Raw genomic sequence first — 21,114 nt, 5'->3', positions numbered from 1 at the left:
TAAATATTTATACATATACTCATATAATACAGTGATTGCTGGGAATGGCCACCTATAATGGAAAATGTTTTGAAGTCACAACTATAATTCCCCTTTTCATATACTTATGCCTACCAAGTCGTGAACCTTTTGTGTTGATAGTACTATGCTTTGTCTTTGAACAAAGATGCATTCATTTACTATTTTATTTTATTTCATTTTATTTTAATGTATCCTTTCAGATTTTGGAGTGTTCGGAAGAGTAAAATATACACTTAACCCCCCCCCCCAAGTGTGAACTTTTTTAGCATTAAAAATGGCTGATGTTTGAAACTGGGTACACATAATTTTATATATAAGAAATGCATTTATTTGAGATATGGAGAAAACAATTAAAAGCAACTGAAAAATCACTTCTGAGCCTACTCCTTGAACATATCAAGATTTTAGCAGAGTTTGAAAAAGCCCAATCTCCTCCCACCTTTCCCTTTGTGAAGTCACTGCACATTCACTTTGTCTAAACTAGGAGGTACAGGGGCTTCTTCTGGGACAATTTGCATGAGGATTATTGTAATTGTGTCATTAAAATAAACACAGGAAAATCCAAAAAATATCCGTAGGAGATAGCTAGTTGCAGATGAAGAGAAAAAAAGTATTCATCTTGTATGTTTAAGGTGTTTCTGGACTTCTGCTGTATTCTGCATTATTTTGCAAACTCTCAGCTTAACTTGCTATATTTTTCTGTTGTGCAGACAGAGCCATCACAGTAACCAGTCTGCAATGGTCCTGTTAGCAAAATGATTGCAGAAGGATATTTCCAGTCAAGCAGCCACTGTAAAGTCTGAAATTGAAAGCATCCATTTAAATGACATTAAGTATAAACAATTTTCTTTTTTTCCCTGTAAAATTAAATACAAAACAGATAAAAATGGTTCTTATGCAATATTAAGGTTGTACAGTTAAAAACCACAAAAAGACAAGAAAAACATTGTTTCCAATAGCAAGATTAACTTGGGTTTTATCTACATGGGTTTGGTAATGCATTCTACAGTGGTATTAATATGTTACTGATTAATTCATCCCTGTAGACCTTGGTGGTGCACTTTAATATAGTGCTGTTTGAAACAGTACTATGTTAAAATGTACTAGCAGGATCTAGACCGACCAATTAATAGACAAGTCGTTAGTGCGCTTTAGTAGTCATACCCTGGTGGAGCACATTACCCCACCATATAGACAAGCCTTTGGTTATATTCCTCAGACACAGTATTTTCTTTTCCTGTTTATTCCTGTTAAATATTTAGCTTAATATCTTGATTTTTATGTAAGAAAATCTGTAGTGTATAGTATAGGATAGGATATGCAATGGAGTTGCAGTAGAGTTGCTATTGTGAACTTACCTTTTGCATTTTCTAACATTGTTACTTTAATTCTGCAATGTTAACACTGCATTAACATTGGACTGGTTTTGCTCGTATTGTTTTGAGTTTACAAGTGTTGTGACCTCTCATGTCCTTATGCTGTTCTTTGGAAAAAATGAAAATTATTTTAGATATGGTTAATCTAAATCAGGGTTACCAATTATTGAGGTTTTCTAAGGACAAGCCATCCAATGGCTTGAATAGCTAATCAAACCTAACCTCCCTCAGAACACAAACATAATCATTGGGATGAGTATCCAGGACCCCTCCAAAACAGTTTTCTTTGGCAGTGCTCATAAGTACCTGGCACTATGCTGTAACTCTTGGCCTCTGATATCTTCTAGCTCAGAACTCAGTTAAATAAGGAAGCATTTTGGTGTGCAAGTCCATTTATTGTATTTTATATCACTATAGGCAAACAGATATTTGAAAATACTGTAACTTTCACAACTATTTATTGTAAATAGAACAGCTTATAATAGATATGCTGGCTCAGGAAAAAGAGAAAAGACTAAGGGCAAGTCTACACTAGCACTTATTTCGATACAACTTAAGTCACTGGGATGTGGAAAAGCCATCCCCCGAGTGACATAAGTTACACCGACTGAAGTGCCGGTGTGGAAGTGGTATGTCGGTGAGAAGCTTCTCCTGCCAACAAAGCTACTGCCACTCAGGGAGGTGGAGTAATTATGCTGACAGGAGAGTTCTTTCCTGTTTCCATAGCACGTCAGTACAGCTGCGTTGCTGTAGCGATTCTGGTGCAGACTAGCCCTAAGCTATTTCTCAGAACTTGGTGGTAAAGTTTAGAGAGGTAGATATGTGCATGGAAGCTGAACAAAACTAAGGTTGAAATCCTGGGTCTGTTGAAATCAGTGGCACATTTTCCACTGTCTTCAATGCATCTAGGATTTCACCCTGAATGCTGAACACTTAGAGCGATTATATTAATGAAAAATTTGAGAAGTAAAGAATGAATCAATACCACAAAATTCAGATCTGGATCCTAGTTCAGATTTTGAAGCCATCCTTCTCTCCTAAAATCAGGGTGTTCAAATCAGTAGTTTGATACATCTTCTGAATTATGTACTCCTGACTAATGGGCTACATATTGTGATGAGCCTCCATAGTTATTTTACTAATTTACTAATTATTAGTTATTTTACTAATTTACTAATTTACTACTCCATAATTTTATCCCCAGAATTAGTTGTAGGTACAGAATTACAGACTCAGTTAATTGTACCAACTGCTGACGCTGACCATTATCATAGAATATCAGGGTTGGAAGGGACCTCAAGAGGTCATCTAGTCCAACCCCCTGCTCAAAGCAGGACCAATCCCCAATTTTTGCCCCAGATCCCTAAATGGCCCCCTCAAGGATTGAACTCACAACCCTGGGTTTAGCAGGCCAGTGCTCAAACCACTAAATGACTATACCCATTTATTCAGACAGAGAAATAATTAGCCTTCTTAATGGGTGCAGTTGCAGGTTCAAAAGATTGTGCGGATACATAATTATATGTCTGCATTTTATTACAGATGCCAAATTGTGTCTATGAGATTGGAATCCAGGTTGGAGCCTTGTTAAAAATCAGGTCATATATATGTGTTAGTTTATATAAAAAGAAAAGTAGTTTTAATTTCTGAGAGGATTAATTTTAAAGCAGTGATTTGGTTAGCCCCATTAGTAAGAGTTTCAGAGTAGCAGCCGTGTTAGTCTGTATTCGCAAAAAGAAAAGGAGTACTTGTGGCACCTTAGAGACTAACCAAGTTATTTGAGCATAAGCTTTCGTGAGCTACAGCTCACTTCATCGGATGCATCCGATGAAGTGAGCTGTAGCTCACAAAAGCTTATGCTCAGATAAATTTGTTAATCTCTAAGGTGCCACAAGTACTCCTTTTCTTTTTATTAGTAAGAGTAACTTCTTTATAGCAACACTCAAAATAGCATTTATGTGCGACAGTGTTTTTCAGTTTTAGGGCCAGATCCTGAACACCACTTCATCCTGTTTGTGCTACTCCAGCAGTGCAAAAGATGTTAGAAAACTGGATTAATTAGCTGGCTGGGGGTTCCTCTAGCTCTATGACACCTGTTCTTGCCTCTCATACCAATATAGGAAACATGTTGGAGGTGGAAGCAGGCATAGCTGGACAGCACCATAATTCTGGTCATTGTGGGTCAGGGGAATGGTCTCTAGGGATTCAAGACACCCCTCTCCTGATTCACACACCTTATGTTTCAGCCAGGAGAGGTGGTTAGCTGCACAGACAAACTGGGGCAAGCTCTTTCCATCCAGGAGCTTTGGGAGACATTTTGCAGATTGCCTCCTAGTGTTCCCTTTGGTACAATATGACTCATCACAACCACCAACATATGGCTGCATGATACAACCTAGCCCGCAGTTTTGCAGGGACATATACATTGTTAAAAGCATTAAGAAATGTAGTGCAGCTGCACAAACCAACTTTATGAGATATAGAACTGTCATTTTCTGTAAGTATTTTCTTATCCATTGTCTTTTTCTTAAAAAGTAAAAGACGCTTTTAAAATTGTGCAAGTAAAGTGTTGCTGCTAAATATCATTAGATTAACATCTTTTTTGAAGGAGAAAGTAGTTAAGGACATTGAAGTCAATGGTAAATGGGACAAAATACAACATGATTTTACAAAAGATAGATCGTGCCAAACCAACCTGATCTCCTTCTTTGAGAAAGTAACAGATTTTTTAGACAAAGGAAACGCAGTGGATCTAATTTACCTAGATTTCAGTAAGGCGTTTGATACTGTGCCACATGGGGAATTATTAGTTAAATTGGAAAAGATGGGGATCAATATGAAAATTGAAAGGTGGATAAGGAATTGGTTAACAGGGAGACTACAGCGGGTCCTACTGAAAGGTGAACTGTCAGGCTGGAGGGAGGTTACCAGTGGAATTTCTCAGGGATCAGTTTTGGGACCAATCTTATTTAATCTTTTTATTACTGACCTCGGCACAAAAAGTGGGAGTGTGCTAATAAAGTTTGCAGATGATACAAAGCTGGAAGGTATTGCCAATTTAAAGAAGGACCGGGATATCATACAGGAGGATCTGGATGACCTTGTAAACTGGAGTAATAGTAATAGGATAAAATTTAATAGTGAGAAGTGTAAGGTTATGCATTTAGGGATTAATAACAAGAATTTTAATTATAAGCTGGGGACGCATCAATTAGAAGTAATGGAGGAGGAGACGGACCTTGGAGTATTGGTTGATCATAGGATGACTATGAGCCGCCAATGTGATATGGCCATGAAAAAAGCTAATGCGGTCTTGGGATGCATCAGGCGATGTATTTCCAGTAGAGATAAGGAGGTTTTAGTACCATTATACAAGGCACTGGTGAGACCTCGTCTGGAATACTGTGTGCAGTTCTGGTCTCCCATGTTTAAGAAGGATGTATTCAAACTGGATGTATTCAAACTTGTCTTATGAAAGGAGACTCAAGGAGCTTGGCTTGTTTAGCCTAACTAAAAGAAGGTTGAGGGGAGATATGATTGCTCTCTATGAATATATCAGAGGGATAAATACCGGAGAGCAAGAGGAATTATTTAAGCTCAGTACCAATGTGGACACAAGAACAAATGGATATAAACTGGTCATTGGGAAGTTTAGACTTGAAATTAGACAAAGGTTTCTAACCATCAGAGGAGTGAAGTTTTGGAATAGCCTTCCAAGGGAAGCAGTGGGGGCAAAAGATCTATCTGGCTTTAAGATTGAACTCGATAAGTTTATGGAGGAGATGGTATGATGGGATAACATGATTTTGGCAATTAATTGATCATTAAATATTCATGGTAAATAGGCCTAATGGCCTGTGATGGGATGTTAGATGGGGTGGGATCTGAGTCACCCAGGAAAGAATTTTCTGTAGTATCTGGCTGATGAATCTTGCCCGTATGCTCAGGGTTTAGCTGATTGCCATATTTGGGGTCGGGAAGGAATTTTCCTCCAGGGCAGATTGGAAGAGGCCCTGGAGGTTTTTCGCCTTCCTCTGTAGCATGGGGCACGGGTCACTTGCTGGAGGATTCTCTGCTCCTTGAAGTCTTTAAACCACGATTTGAGGACTTCAATAGCTCAGACATAGGTGAGAGGTTTTTCGCAGGAGTAGGTGGATGAGATTCTGTGGCCTGTGTTGTGCAGGTCGGACTAGATGATCATAATGGTCCCTTCTGACCTTAGTATCTATGAATCTATGAAAATACATGTGACATTAGACAGACCTCACTGGTCTTTGGGAATGTTTTCTAGCATGCTGTGTAGTTATTTTTAACAAGCCAATTATTTCTAACAAGCCATTTGCAGAAATGTTCATTTACTTAAAATGAAGCTATTGTGTCATCACCCATTAAGATTTAAGCAGAAATGTCTTGTGCTCATTCCAATGTAAAATGTTTCCAAGAGTTTCCATATATTGATAAAAAATGATGAAAGTGAACTGTTGGACACTGATCTTGAAAATACTTATATAAAGCAGTAGCTATAGTTATCTATTAGTGTTTGCAGGATCAGGGCCATGAGGTTTATGTGGATAATAGTTAACTGAAACAAATAGTAAGAATTAAAGTACTAACTAATTTATCTGATATGGAATTTGAAAGGAAGAGAGAGACCAAGGTAGAGCATCCGATTCTCAGATGGTGTAAATTGATGGAGCTGTGCTGACTTACTACAGTTGAGAAACTGGTCAAGAGACTTTAAAACAGCTAATAATTGGATTGGATTAACATTCTCATTTTACTGTTCCTCCTAAGAGGCTTGATTCAAAGCCTGCTAAAGTCAACTGAAATCTTTCCATTGACTTCAGTGGGCTTTGGAAAGGGTCCCTGATGAATGGGAATCTGAGGTTTTTCTAATATATTCATAATATTTATTATATTCAGATGAATATTTTTGTTCATTTGTCCCATAAAAATATGCTTTGAATGTGGAACTTTTCTAAAAAATGTTCAATCATTGAGAAACGTTATTAATGTATTTTTTTCTTTCTGACCTGTTTCTTTTTGTAAATGTCATTCTCTAATTTACTCAATCACTTTTAGGTTTGAGACTCGGGGACCTTGAAAGTCAAAGCTGAGTGTTCATAGCTTCTCTCTCTCTCTCTCTCTCCCTCTCCCTCTTGTGACTATGAAAAATATTAGTTATGTGCTTACAAGTATCACAGCTTCAGGGTCAACTGCACCTTTGACCCTCTCCCTTAAGCCCCTCTCCCCCGCCCCCCAGTTTTCCTCTAGGACACCCTCTTAAGATTCCTGACTGCCACCTGTCAATTCTCTTGGGCAGAGATCCATGTCTCTCACCCTCCAGAACAAGAGTTTAGGTTTGCAGTCCCTCTGCACCTCACTTTGGTTTCCTCAGCCGGTCTGACAGGGGTCCAGCACCTGTGATTAACCTCTCTCCAGGGACTGTAACAATATACACCAGTTACCCGCCAGCCTTCACAAAGTAAATTGCATTCATTCTTAAGATAAAAGCATTACAGAGAAAACATTTATTAAAAAATGAAATAACTTATACACATGCTAAAAGCTTGCCAGAATTCACCGCAACTCCAACCTAGGGCTCTAGTAGATTTGAGTCTTTCAAATCCCACAACTGGGCTTGCCCACTTGGTTACAAGTCCGTGTCAGTTTTCAGAACAGGAAGGAACCCCCGACTGTCCAGTTCAGCTGTTTCTTTATATAACTTGGACCCTTGAGCTCCAGTCTTCAGGAACAGCTATTCACCAGTTAAAGGCCGTCTCTTCAGGGCATAGCTTCAAAAACTGGGGGTTTTGCATAACCTTTGCATTACCTTTTTCATTGAACATAAAGGGAAACTAAAAAAAAATCAAACAATGAAAAAACTTATTGGTCACTTTATTAGGAAGAAACATATTGTCTAATGTTTCTGTGTCTTCTTCTTTACATATTTGTACACATGCATCTCATTCTTGGTATGCATGCATCCCATGCTCAGGAGATCAGAACCCTTTAACTAGCAGTGTCCATTAGGATTAAGTTTGCATTTTGCATGACTCACACTACCCCTTCCAATGGCATAAAGGGCAGAGTGACCCTAACTGTAACCATTCAGTTCCTTTTTACCACCCGGGACAGTGAGACTGGACAGTGTCAGTGTCCTCTTAGCTACTGTAGACTCTCATTATATAGTTGTTAGTGTAGTTACTGTACTTACTTTCTTTTATTTCTTATATTTTTGTTCTAGCCTGTTTCTGCACATGCATGCACGCGAACACACCCAAACACCCACACACAAATAAATAAAGGTAGAGTTAGGCTTCTGTTAGCTAGCTGCCCCAGTACTGGGGCAATCAACCCTAGGGAGTGAATCAAAATGTCCAGGTTTTAAAACTTGTGCATTGTGTGACATGGCTATCCCCTTGAATGATGGACACGTGGGGTGTATTTTTTTGCCTAGGGGAGGGTCATATCCCCCACCCCACCCCATGTGTACAGTTTGTAAATATTTTTCAAAACACACACAGAAAGCCAGCAAGACATGTTTAAAACTGTTCCTCATGGAAAAGCCTGTGAGAGGAGCATCTGACTCTGAAGTTCTCCTAAGGCAGTGATTCTCAAACTTTTGTACTGGTGACCCCTTTCACATAGCAAGCCTCTGAGTGCGCCTCCCCCCTTATAAATTAAAAACACGTTTTTATATATTTAGCACCATTACAAATGCTGGAGGCAAAGCGTTGTTTGGGGTGGAGGCTGACAGCTCGCGACCCCCCCCATGTAATAACCTCGTGACCCCCTGAGGGGTCCCGACCCCCAGTTTGAGAACCCCTGTCTTAAGGGAAGAAGCTCCTGTTCCTCCTTCAAAACTTCACTTATTTTAATCATGTAAAATTAGTCAATTATTATTTCAGCAATGACTAATTTCAACTTTTTGCTGTTTTCTTCAGATGACTTGCCTCCATGGGCCTCAGCCAGCACATGGTTGTCTAGGCTGCCCAGCTAGGGAAGGGGAAGCTTGTAGCTAACTTCGGTGGCTCATCTCCCCAGCTATTTGGGCCTTGGCTGCTATACTGTTCTCCAGAGAACCAACCTTAACAGCCTACATTTCTAATTTCTCCTGCTCCTTGGCTAAACTGGACTCCAGCGCTGACTCCCTCCTATCTAGCTCCCGGAAGTAGTGCACCAAGTATACAGTGTAATCCAATTAACTTTCTCTGTGTGGAAAGAAGGGACATCATCTGCCTCCAGAGCACTATGGCCTCTTTCTCCTAGACTCTCTGTAGAGCACTCCGTGGCACTGGATTCCCTAGAGTTAGGAAGCAACAGGCACATAATAGGCTGGAGGTGGAGACTGAGTGTTCACACATTGCGTGGGAGAAGTGTTGCGTGAATGCATATGCTCTCTCTAGTTTGGCCTCACAGAGATAATGTGGGAAAATACCTAAATCCTGGACTTGATCCTCCAAACCTTTAGTCATACAAATAATGCTTGATCTCACAGGTAGTTCCATTTGTCACTGGGACTACTTCAGGAATAAAGGTTATTTGCAGAAATTGGCCCATGTTGTTAAAAAACAGTTTTAATGTATTTACTTCCTAAGTCCTGCTTGAATAACATTTTAAAATTCATTTTCTGATCAATGTGTGTCTTGGAGTCTTCTCCCTCCTAGGAGATATACCTTAATCACCTAAGTAACACTCAGGTTTCATAAAAATATACACAAGAGGGTGAATTAGCTCTCTTCATCCTGGGTGGCGCCCTCTGAAAAATACAATCATGGATATACTGCTACTGTGTGATCCAATTTTCTTGTCTAAGTGCAGAGTACTCTTTTCTGGAGTAAGGCAGGGTATGGAAGTCAAACACTTTGGAATTCTAATCCTGACTGGTGATGACTCTATTTGTGGTCTTGGACAAGTCAGATAACCATTATGCTTCAATTTTCCAACCATAAAATGTGGATATTAATACTTATTTACATACCACATACTGGTGTTTTGGGATTTTTACTTAATGTGTGTAATGGGCTTTGAAGATAAGAAAGAATTCTATAACTGCTGAATGTTTGTTTATTTTTAAAGGCCCCCTTTCCAAATAGACTCTCTAAAATTTTTACTAGAGAAGACCCATTAAAAATTAGGTCCTTTAGTGCAAGTGTAGACAAATAACAATCCTAGCAGAAATGTAAGTTGGCTATGTCTCTTATCTGCTTAGCTGATGACTAGGACATGACAACCTCATTAAACCTGCTTGTTCGCCTTCCTCTTTTTTATTTCAGTTTTTTTAATTCAGACTTCATTGCTTCTACATCTGTTACCATTAAAACTTTCAGAACTTTATTTTCATACTCTTTCATTCAGAATATTGTTTCTATATTGTCTGTGGGTTGGTTTTCTGTAGATGAAACTGAAATGTTAATGGTAACGTAACACATATGAACCAGTTATAAAAAGTGTTTTGTTGGTTAGTTCAAGTCATGTTGAATAATACTCCCATATACATGGTGAGCAAATATTACCATCTTTAACTTGCCTGACAAACAAGAAAGGCGAGGAAGATCATTATTAGTTCTATTCTTTTATATAGCATTATAGGGGAGCATGGCACTTTGCACAGATTCTTGCACCAAGGAGCATATAGTCGAAATAAATGGAAACAGTAAAATTAAAAAGATGATGCACGAGAATGAGCAGAGTTGATTAATGATAGGAAGTGGGAAATTCTGAGAAAGAGTTAGCAGATTCTTGGGTAGTATAGTGTGAAAAAGACATGGAGTCAAGCGTGAGAGGAGAAGACAAAAGAAATTATAGGGAGAGCATAGGTCTGGAGAGATAGAAACAAAGGATGAGATTAAGCATCATGAATGCTATGTAGAAGCCTAAGGTTGTAAACAACAAGACTGAAACTGATGTGGAAAGATACAGGAGGCCAGTGAATGATGGAATTCAGTGAGGAGTCAATGATCAGGATGCAAAGAGAGCTACAGTGTTTTGGATGCCCTAGAGACTGAAGTGCTTCGAAGGTTGCAAAGAAAGATGATATAGTAAAGAAGGCAAGAGACAGTTATGTTTCAGCAGATGAGAGAGAGAGAGTAAGGGAGATTTTAGAGAGCCCGAAGAGACAGGATTTGGAGAAAGCCTGAATGTGGGGGTAATTAATAGGGAGGAGTCAAATATGACAACTAGCTTGTGAGTCTTGATAATGGGGAGGCTGATGCAGAGGCAGTGTGTCCTGGTGAATAGAGCACAGAATTAGGACTCAGAAGTTCTGGGATCTATGTCCAGCTCTGCCACTGGCTTGCTGGGTGACCTTGGACAATTCACGTCACTGCTTTGTGCTTCAGTTTCCCCATCTGTAAAATGGGGATAATGATACTGACCTCTTTTCTAGAGCATTTTGAAATCTATGGATGAAAACACTTTTCAGAGGTAGGTGGTGGTGTTGTTGTTGTTGTTATGTTATTTATTTTGTTTATTAAAAAGGAGTGAAACAAAAGAGCTTGGGAGGAAAGTTTAAGTTTAGCTTTTGTCATATTGAGTTTAAGATGTTTGTCAGACTTCTAAAATGAACTATGATGCACTCAGAAGGGCAAGAAAATATTGGACAAATGACAGAGAGCATAGAAACAGTGAGATTTGTTGACAATGAGGGGATAAGAGAGGGAGCAAGTGGGGATAGGAGTTTGAAGGTATATGATCAATAGACAGCTAATAGAAGGATTAGAGGCAGATAGGAGGATCACAATAAATAGGAAACATTAGGATTAAATGCAATTGTTTAGTACCCTCTGTGGTACGAGAATGTCACCTGTCACCTGAGCATTGCTCAGCAGAGAGGTATTTCTTTGAGGCAGGTAAAAGTCTCTTTTAGAAAAAATCAATCTGCTTACATGTTTAGATGTCCTGTGATTGTTTATCCCAGTCACCTTTCACCACCACCTTTCAAAGGCTGAGGAAAGATCACATCTCTCTTGGTACTTTTGTTTGTCTTTCTGTCCACAGATTTAACAGGGATCCAGTGCACCAGTTGCATTGTGAAGATTAACTTCCCATCCAGAAGTTCTGGAAACTTTCTGCCCAGCATTTTCAGTGACTAGTGATATTCGTCAATTTTTGGGTGCCTCTCTTGAGGCACCATGAAAGGGTTAGATTTTCAGAGAATAGTGCTCAGCACTTTATAAAATTGGCCCCTTCAAGGGTTTCAGGTTGTTCACGCAAAACTTTATGAACTCAAAATCCCTATCATCAAGCCGTGTCAGGGACCGGGAGCTCCTGAGTTTGTTCTCAGTGCAGAGTTCCATGGATTCCACGTGAACATTGTGGCTCTTCCAACTTTGCCACATGGGGGGCAAGAAGGGAGTTCTGCTCCCAAATCCAGAGGCTCATGAGAGACTCACCAGAAGCCAGGGCCTTCTGCACAGCAGCCAGAGTAATATTTCCATGGAGTTTCCCTTCCTGAAGAGTCATGAGAATTATTCAGCATTGGTGACTCACCATAAATTAATGTCTCTTTGATTATATTTTTTCTTTAGATTGTAACGGATATTCAGAAACTGGAGTTACCTTCTGATGCTAACATTTTCAGTTTTCTCTAACATTTTTGTCATGATCAATCAATGCAAACATTGTACAAACCTCTGTAGACTCAAACTAATTGCTTTTTAGGAATAAAATATCTTTGTCAATTGAATTATTGTTTAATTAGACATGAATACTTGCCTTTCCTACCACAGAGCTATTTTACTTTATATTTACTTGCTCCTAAATCAAGTGCTTCCACAACAAAGATTTTTTTTTTAGCTATATTCAGTATTTTACATGAATCCTAAAATATCTTTTCATGGTAGAGTGTTGTTACCTGAGTTCAAGGGAGACCAAAAAGACTGAGAGTGAAAATGATAGATCAACAAACTGATTTGGAAAAAATAAGGATAGTTCCAAACCTCAGCCCATTTTGAAGGTTCAGATTAGTTCAAATAAATTCCTTCATTTTGAGTCAAGGTCTTTTCCACCTATACTTCTGCTGATATACTACTTTGAGAACACAGCAGATTTGGCAGTCTTTGCTTGGCCTTGCTGCAGTCTTCAAATAACACGTTCACTAGAACTTACGTGTTTCAAAGGTTCATATTGCTATCTGGGGGAGCACAAGAGGTCTGAATACAGTAATCAGTACTGTATTAAGAACATAAGAATGACCACACTGGGTCAGACCAAAGGTCCATCCAGCCCAGTATCCAGTCTGCCGACAGTGGCCAATGCCAGGTGCCCCAGAGGGCATGAACCTAACAGGTAATGATCAAGTGATCTCTCCCCTGCCATCTATCTCCACCCTCTGACAAACAGAGGCTAGGGACACCATTCCTTACCCATCCTGGCTAATAACCATTAATGGACTTAACCTCCATGAATTTATCTAGTTCTCTTTTAAACCCTGTTATAGTCCTAGCCTTCACAACCTCCTCAGGCAGGGAATTCCACAGGTTTCTTCACACACTGGGCGCTGTGTGAAGAAGAACTTCCTTTTATTTGTTTTAAACCTGCTGCCCATTAGTTTCATTTGGTGGCCCCTAGTTCTTATGTTATGGGAACAAGTAAATAACTTTTCCTTATTCACTTTCTTCACACCACTTATGATTTTATGACAGGTTTCAGAGTAGCAGCCGTGTTAGTCTGTATTCGCAAAAAGAAAAGGAGTACTTGTGGCACCTTAGAGACTAACCAATTTATTTGAGCATAAGCTTTCGTGAGCTACAGCTCACTTCATCGGAGCTGTAGCTCACGAAAGCTTATGCTCAAATAAATTGGTTAGTCTCTAAGGTGCCACAAGTACTCCTTTTCTTTTCATGATTTTATATACCTCTATTATATCCCACCCTTAGTCTCCTCTTTTCCAAGCTGAAAAGTCCTAGTCTCATTCACCACAAAAGCCTGATAAGGACACCACCATTTATTTAGTCTGTGGGAAATCTAGGTCAAAATTTTAGGTGGGATGCTTTAAGTTGACTTACCTCTGCATTTGCCTGTTATTGATCTGCTGACACCCAACACCTTTGAAAATCATACCAGTTATTTAGAAGCCTAAATATGGATTTAAGGACTTAGCTTGGAACATTTTATTTTTTTGTCTAAATTCACCTAAATTACATTGATTGGTGTAATACAAGGAATTTCATCTAGCCCATTTTTCGACACTCACTCTGACTGGATAGGACAGAATATTATCAGTTAATTTTAATATAAACCAGGGGAACAAATCAAGACTAATAATAAAACTTATTTTAAGTAAAAATAACTCCTAAATAAAGTGACTGATAACAAGAGTATAAAATAAGATGAACACCACAAACATAAATGAAAATATTTGGAAAAGGACCACTGTTACAAGCAGTTTATTACCATAGTTTTGGTTTGTACTGGATGCTCTTCAGAAAAATTCCTATGTCTTGTTCCATTAGGATACATGGATTGAGGACTGAGGATAAGGTATCCAGACAAAAGCTGGCACTAACAAAATAATAAGAAAAATGGACAAGACAAAATGATTTATTTTTCACTGTTATATTTCTTGACATAGGGTAATTCTTAACTTGTGACAGATGACAGGCTTGGATAAAACTCATTCAGGCTTACTGCCTCCCTAAGAGTTATCTTGTGAACCTGCTGGACTACAAACTGAGTGACAGCCTGATTCCTTTTGTTCTTGTTAATTTTTCCACAGACGCATTATGAAAATGGAGAGTACATTATCAGGCAAGGGGCTCGAGGGGACACTTTCTTTATAATCAGCAAAGGAAAGGTAAGTTGTTGTCACCCCTTTCAAAGCAAATGTCATGTACAATGATGGTGTAACTCTGGGAATGCAGTGTCAATCAATCCTTTTCTTGCAGGGCCACAAATGTTACAACATTTCACATTTAATTAAACTTCTTGGCACAGTGTCAGTTGGGGAGAATGACCTTAAGTAAAAAATCCACACACACCCCAAAGGCAGATCTTACACACTGTTTTACACGTACTCACAATGAACACTTTTTGGTTCATGAAAAAAGTTGTTAAGCCACCTTGGTTGCATGACTAGCAAGATCAAGACTTTATTTACAACATTTCTAGTATAGACATCATCGAAGACTGCCAACATGGGTGTCAGTTATGTTGGTAGGTCTTGTAACATGGATATATGCCTTCTAGGAATGAGACATAACAACTGCTATTGAGTTACATTGAGTCAGTGCAAAGTTGGGCTAGATGTGATCCAGAAATACATATTTTAATCCCTTGCTCTAAATATAATAATAATAATGTATTATTTGTATTGCTGTAGCACCTATATGTATACACCATAGATGGATAGAACAAATAAACACTAACTGAACACTTATTTTTTTGTTAAGATTTAAATCATGGGGACCCACAGAACTGCTAAGCTGTCTTTCTGAACTAAAATAAAATATATTGTACCATATTTCTATTGAAATTTCTAAAATTTGGTGCCTTCTTTGATGCCTTAGCCTCTACTCAGCAAGTTACAAGGGGGGAAATGCTTTAAACCTCTTTGTTTTCTTTCAGAATCTTGGTAGCTTTAGACAATCCTTTTTTGACAGTTGAAAATTCCATTTTATTTGGTGTTAAGCTTGGCAAACACATTGCTCCTTACCACAGCAGGATGCAGATGTTCAAGGGAAGGCACTGCAATTTCCTGCTGCAGAGAATACGTACTGAAACACAGATAAAACTAAACAAAAGAGGACAGATAAATTGGTTGGGTCAATCCCAACCTTCTTTTTACCGTTCTTATATTTGCGCAAAGTCAGAGGTTAATACAGGCAATTTATTATGAAAGGCAACAAAAAAGCCCAGATATTGGGGAAGAAAAGAGAGAGTAGTTTAGTTAGTTCTGACATGACTGCCACACATGCAGGGATGTCTTCTGAGAGAGCGTGTGACATTGCCAGCTCACAAGTACTGAAGCTAGTACTCTGTCTTGCTCACATTCTCTCTGTCTCTGTAACCAATATTTATCAAACAGCTGAAGTCAAATGTTCACTAGAGGGAAAAAAAGCTGTGTGTATTTTCCATGTGAATAAGTCAATCATTGGCAGGTTTTCTAAATGGAGTACATTATGGGGTGTGCATTTATTATGAAGCCTCAGAAAGTTCCTTTATGTTATCCTCTCCCTCCTTCTCCTGTACTCCTCCCCCTTCCCACCCCACCCCTGTATCTTTCATAATACTCTCAAGCTTTTCCAGCTTCTTCTGATCAGGAGTAACTGATCCCATCATAATCTTTTCCTTACCTCTCTGAAGAAGGAAAACCATGACACAAATGATCCCCACATGAACATTCCTTTCCAGACACACTGGCCTAATCTGTATCCTCCTCTACTCGAAACAGGTTGCACCCTATCCTCTGTACTCAGAAGAGTCCCCAGATCCCTGATTGGCAGATTTACCAGTCAGTGTGCAAAATAGACTGATATTTCTGTGCACGCAATTGTCACGGTCTGCCACTAACAGCAATGCCACAATGTGATGGTGGACATCTGCATGGGGTCTAAATGTTTTTTTGGCAGACTCCCTTTTCCCTTTATTGCTTATTCCCATGTTGGCTGTGAGAGCTGATGGGCAGCCAAGGCAGTTGAAATAAAACAGTGCTTCCTGAAATTTGCCTCAGGCCCTTGACCAGAGACTTGAGATGGAGGCTGTTACAGGGATTCCCACTGTGCCCTATTTAACTATTAGTGTGCACATCCACCCCACTACTACAGATTTCCAGAGAGGACTGTGGTGAAAGGTGATGGATGGCGAAACTGGAGATCAGTAAATTTAATAAATGCCTTTGGCAAGTATATGAAATCTCTGCTGTATATGGGAATGGTGCCATGACAACAACACAGCACAGGCCTGAGTTCCCAGGACTCACCGCCAGAGCCCTGGCACTCAAACAGTTAAATAAGATGGATTATAGTATATGACCATACCTTGCACAAACATGGCCACCCAACATCCCAAACTGAACCCTGGGTCAGACAGTTAAATAAATCAAACAAGGATCTGACTGCAGCCCACGTGCCTGGGCATGTACATGCTGCATGCAATTAATTGGTTTGAATATTTAGAAGACCATTAGTTATAAAGCTGTTTCCAATTTCTGATATTCATATAGCTCAGTGTGTCCAGCAGTGATATCTTGGGCAAAACCTGACAGAACTGAACAAGAAAGGTCCTAAAAATTCCTTAATCCTGGCAGCATAGCCCCTCTCACAAATTACTCCTTTGGTCTCCCAGGGTATATCTACACTGCAATTAGAAACCTGCGACCGGCCCATGCTAGCGGACTCTGGTTTGCTGGGCTTGGGATAAGGGGCTGCTTAATTGCAATGTAGATGTCTAGGCTCAGGCTGAAGCCCTGCTGCTAGGATCCTGCAAGGTGAATAAATTGTTTACTATCAATAGTTTGCACTCTTCTGCTCACCACATGCTGATAGTCTGGCACTGTTCAGTGCTCAGTCAGTAGAGTGAAATCATGTGCCATGCTGTGCTGTAGCATGCCATTTTTCCTGTAAAGATCAATGTCACAAATGTAATAGGTGCATTATTGGTGCCATATTATCTGGTGATTAATGTGTATGATCACTTTAAACTGTGATCCCTTGGCATTTCTTTTCTAGGACACACAGAGGAACACAGAGAAACAGATTAAAATGTATTAAGTCTTTCTTTACTTAGTTTTTTTCCATCTGCTACAAACAGTTTTATCCAATCTGTTACGCTTTCCCTACCCTCATCTGATCTTTGATAACTCACTGCAAAACTTTATTGTAGGCTGAGTGCTCATTAATGACTCAAAACAACTATGTTGAGCACCCATAACAAGAGACAGTAGACGGTAGAGGAAATGGGTTTTTTTTAGATTTTCACAACAAAATTAAACTAGAAAGCTTTCCATATCCCCCATGTCAGAACTAAATTAAACTGTTTGAAATCCCAAAATGCTTTGTGAATTTGCATATGCAGAACCTGAGATTTTCATGAAATGCAAGTGGGATTTGCAAATTTGATCTAAGGGTGAAATGTTGCCATTTTCCTCTGCCCACTAAATTTATTGCACTGGATGTTGCACCTCACCCAGCATCCTCTCTCAATCTGACCATTTTAAAACATTCAGAGTTCACCCTAGTTAAGTCTAGGTTCAAAGAAAAGAATTGCCTCTCATATGAGGGTCATATACATCCCAGATCTACCTATCACCTTTTCAAGGGGTTTCTGAATCTTTGGTGGACTAATGGAGTGTGCTGTATCATCCTTAATACTAGTGGTATATCCAGAAAGGATTTGCCTTACAGTGGTTGCTAGGAGTTTACCAATTTATCATGGAGACACAACAAGCTACAAGGAAATCAGGGTTTCTTACTATCTTAATGCAAAGTAGAATGGTCTTCAAAAGAGCAATTAGAAGATATTAGAAGAAAAATTAAAAAGAATTAGCACCTCCAGTGCTGGAACTCCATCTCCTATGGATGTGAAGACCTCCAACCATTGTGTTTTGCCCATATATATTTTTTTAATCTGTGCCTACATCAGGCTCACACTACGCATCATTTTTCAGTTGGGCTGGAAATCAACTTTTCATCTGCAAAACCTGCTTTTCACAGCAAAAAGGAAAAATGTCAAGGCACAGCTGCAGACTGCCACTTTTCATTCATTAAATTGGCAAAGGTGGTTAAAGGGTGTTTAGCCACATTTGCAGTTTTTAATTTAATTTTTATTTTCATTTTTTTAATCAAAAATACATGGAAGTTCTTTATTTCTGCTCCAGCTAGCATTTGGGGTCCATGACTGTGTCCTTTCATTGCATTCAATGATTCAAAGAGGAAGGGTTTTCATTCTGTAATGTTCTCTCTTCGTTTCAGATTGCAGACTGGTTTCCTGATTAGTGAATGGTGCAGAACAGAATAACCTAGAACTCTGTAAAAAGAACCCCACATAATAAGTGCATCTTGTAATATAAAGATCTGGACCTCCAGTTCTAGAGTTGACTCCATACAAACAGACCCCTGTGCTCACACAGTCAGTTGCCAGATTGGGGCCTCAAATGCTAAAATAAATGAGAGGGCACGATTCATATTAGTATTTTCAAGAATAATACATACCCCAATAAAAAGTAATTATACATTTCCCTGAGTGGCCTAAGAGGCTTGTTTGGGGAACTGGCCATAGTAGTACGCTTGATTACACAGATCTAAAATGGTGATTGGCAAGGCTCTAAGGAAGTTCAGGATACAGGAATTATCAAGTTAACCAAATAGGAACCTGAATCGGTATTAATTGAAATGCCATCAGATGACTCATACATTCCCAAATGAGCAGGTTTTATTAATAAAACATTTTGGTTTTTTTCTTTTCCACAGGTAAATGTTACTCGTGAAGATTCACCCAGTGAAGAGCCAATCTTTCTCCGCACTTTAGGGAAAGGAGATTGGTTTGGAGAAAAAGCACTTCAGGGGTAAGTACTACAAATTATATAGCTGTTCAACTGTGATTCACTGCAGATAGGGATTCTGGAATAGCTTATTGGGGTCTTACAGCTAGAAGATAGAACTGAATTCTAAGCAATCTTGCTGAGTCATTGTCCTGGAGGCACTGATAGCCAGTCTGTAGTGAAGTTTGTTGCATTAGAATTTGGCCTTAACTTGGTATTAAAATCCCTGTTTTGTACTTAAATGTCTGAATGTAGACCTCAATTTGGGTCTGATAAGCTTTTCTTATTTTTAAAATTTTCCACCTTGTGGTATGTTTCATGTGTTGGGTGAGCACATAACAGCAGATTGCATGTAAAGTGGTGGTGTGCACACTTGAGGAACTTAGACTGTTTTTAATGAAGTGTTTTGTTTGGGAGTTATAACTATGCTTGGAGGGAACTTAAAGATGTAAATAACAGTCCACCATACATGTTATATGTCCACCATATAATACTAGTCCTGTCATGAGTACAGGGGACTGGACTAGATGACCTCTTGAAGTCCTTTCCAGTCCTATGATTCTATGTTAATATTAAATAGGAGTATAGAAGTGTAATACTCCATTTCTTCAATGGTGTACTAAAGATGCATAGGGAAGACAATGTAGAGACTTTTTATAGGTTTAGATGTACAGTAGAACATTCAGGGATATAGTTGCATGACTCCTATTAATGTTAGTGGGCACCATACAGTTAAATCTCCCATTTTTAAAATTTACCTCTGCCTATAAGCTCTATGGTTACCTTTCCTTTTCTTTCTCATATTGTAACCTCCACATTCAGTCATTCACAAACCAGTCTTCCTCAAAAGAGCCCAAGAACCCTTTTAGCCAAATTTTGTGGCAGTTCTGACATCTAGAGAGAACTGGCCAACATTATTACCCATCTCAAGTGTCCAAAACTCATGAGTCAGAGGCAGGCCCACCAAAACCACGAGATCAGCTTAAAAAACATGAGCTTTTTTAAATAATAAATTTGAGGTTATTTTAATTTGCCTTCTGATTTTCTAACCTTTACGGTATACTTGAGCAATATATCCAAGCTTTTCTCTGTAGCCATGAGAGCTAGAAACTTTTTTTTTCCTGAAATTCTCAGAAAACCACTGAGAGAAACTGAAATTCTCAGAAAACCACATGACTCCAGGAGCTTGGGTTTCAAGAAAAACACCAAATATCATAAAACTTGCAAGAAAATTTTGAGAGTTGGCAACTCTGGGCCAAATAAGTCTGGAAACAGGTCTGACAAATAGAAGAAGGCTCATAACGCACCTTCTCAAACAACTTCTAATAATACAACTACTCCAGAGTTTAGGTTCTTATTTTTTAATAATGAATTTTTAAAAAAAATTTCAAATACAGTTGTGTTTGTTAGCTGCCTTAGACTAAAATGAATTAATTCACAATAGGTATTTAAACAATTTGTATATTGTAAAATATTCAATATAAAATGGCTTTTATCTTCTGAAATTAACCTGAAATCTTGCTATAATTGGTATTGTATTTTCAATGTATAGAGGTAGGATAATACCCAGATGCTTTTTGAATGAAAGTGTACATATCTGAGATACTGCAGGCCCAGTTTACTAGTAAACTCAATAATGCTGTAGGTAGACTTAAATTTGATAGTTTGGAAGTATATCTGCAGCTAGATAAATAACTGACAAATGTATGTATGTGTGTGTATATATATATATATATGATAAATGTTTAGACGTCACTGTTGTTTACAATGCAGGATGTGTCTATATGCTTCTATTAAATGTTTGTGAATATGAGTTTAATATAGATAGATATAGACAAGCAGTACATGTTTTCTTTTGATATTTTCTTTGTACCTAGTTAACAGCTAAAGATAATTTTTCAAAGCTTTCTTTGGAATTTTTAGTCATGTGACACCCATTGACTTCAATTGGAATTGTTCAACAATAACTTCATCCAATGCTGTGAAAATTTACCCCACAGTGATAATGTGTTAAAAATAAAAACTGAGGTTCATGTGTAATTTCATATGCATTTTATCCAGTTACAACTAATAGCAATAGGGAGTATTTTACTGTTTCAGCAATGCTGAATAGTTGCAGTCTTCATTATGCATACTGCTGCACAGAAGGAATTTGGATAACAAGTATTTTGTATGATACGTTGGAAATACTTATGCTGACGAACAAGTCCTGTGATAACATGTATTATCCTATTT

The 21,114-nt window shown here is 38.6% G+C and overlaps 1 protein-coding gene across 4 annotated transcripts in view; it reads left to right on the top strand.

Annotated features, from left to right (window-relative positions):
- The window catches only part of PRKG1 (protein kinase cGMP-dependent 1), an 860,241-nt gene that overhangs the window by 656,498 nt on the left and 182,629 nt on the right, over positions 1 to 21,114 (top strand). For all 4 annotated transcript variants that reach the window (XM_074959000.1, XM_074958999.1, XM_074959001.1 and 1 more), the window contains exons 6-7: positions 14,119 to 14,196; positions 18,809 to 18,903. In XM_074959000.1, coding sequence (XP_074815101.1) covers positions 14,119 to 14,196; positions 18,809 to 18,903 — 173 coding nt within the window. The remainder of the gene's footprint in view (positions 1 to 14,118; positions 14,197 to 18,808; positions 18,904 to 21,114) is intronic.

Source organism: Natator depressus, chromosome 7, assembly GCF_965152275.1.
Source record: "Natator depressus isolate rNatDep1 chromosome 7, rNatDep2.hap1, whole genome shotgun sequence".
NCBI lineage: Eukaryota > Metazoa > Chordata > Testudines > Cheloniidae > Natator > Natator depressus.
This window is presented reverse-complemented; position numbering and strand designations above follow the sequence as displayed.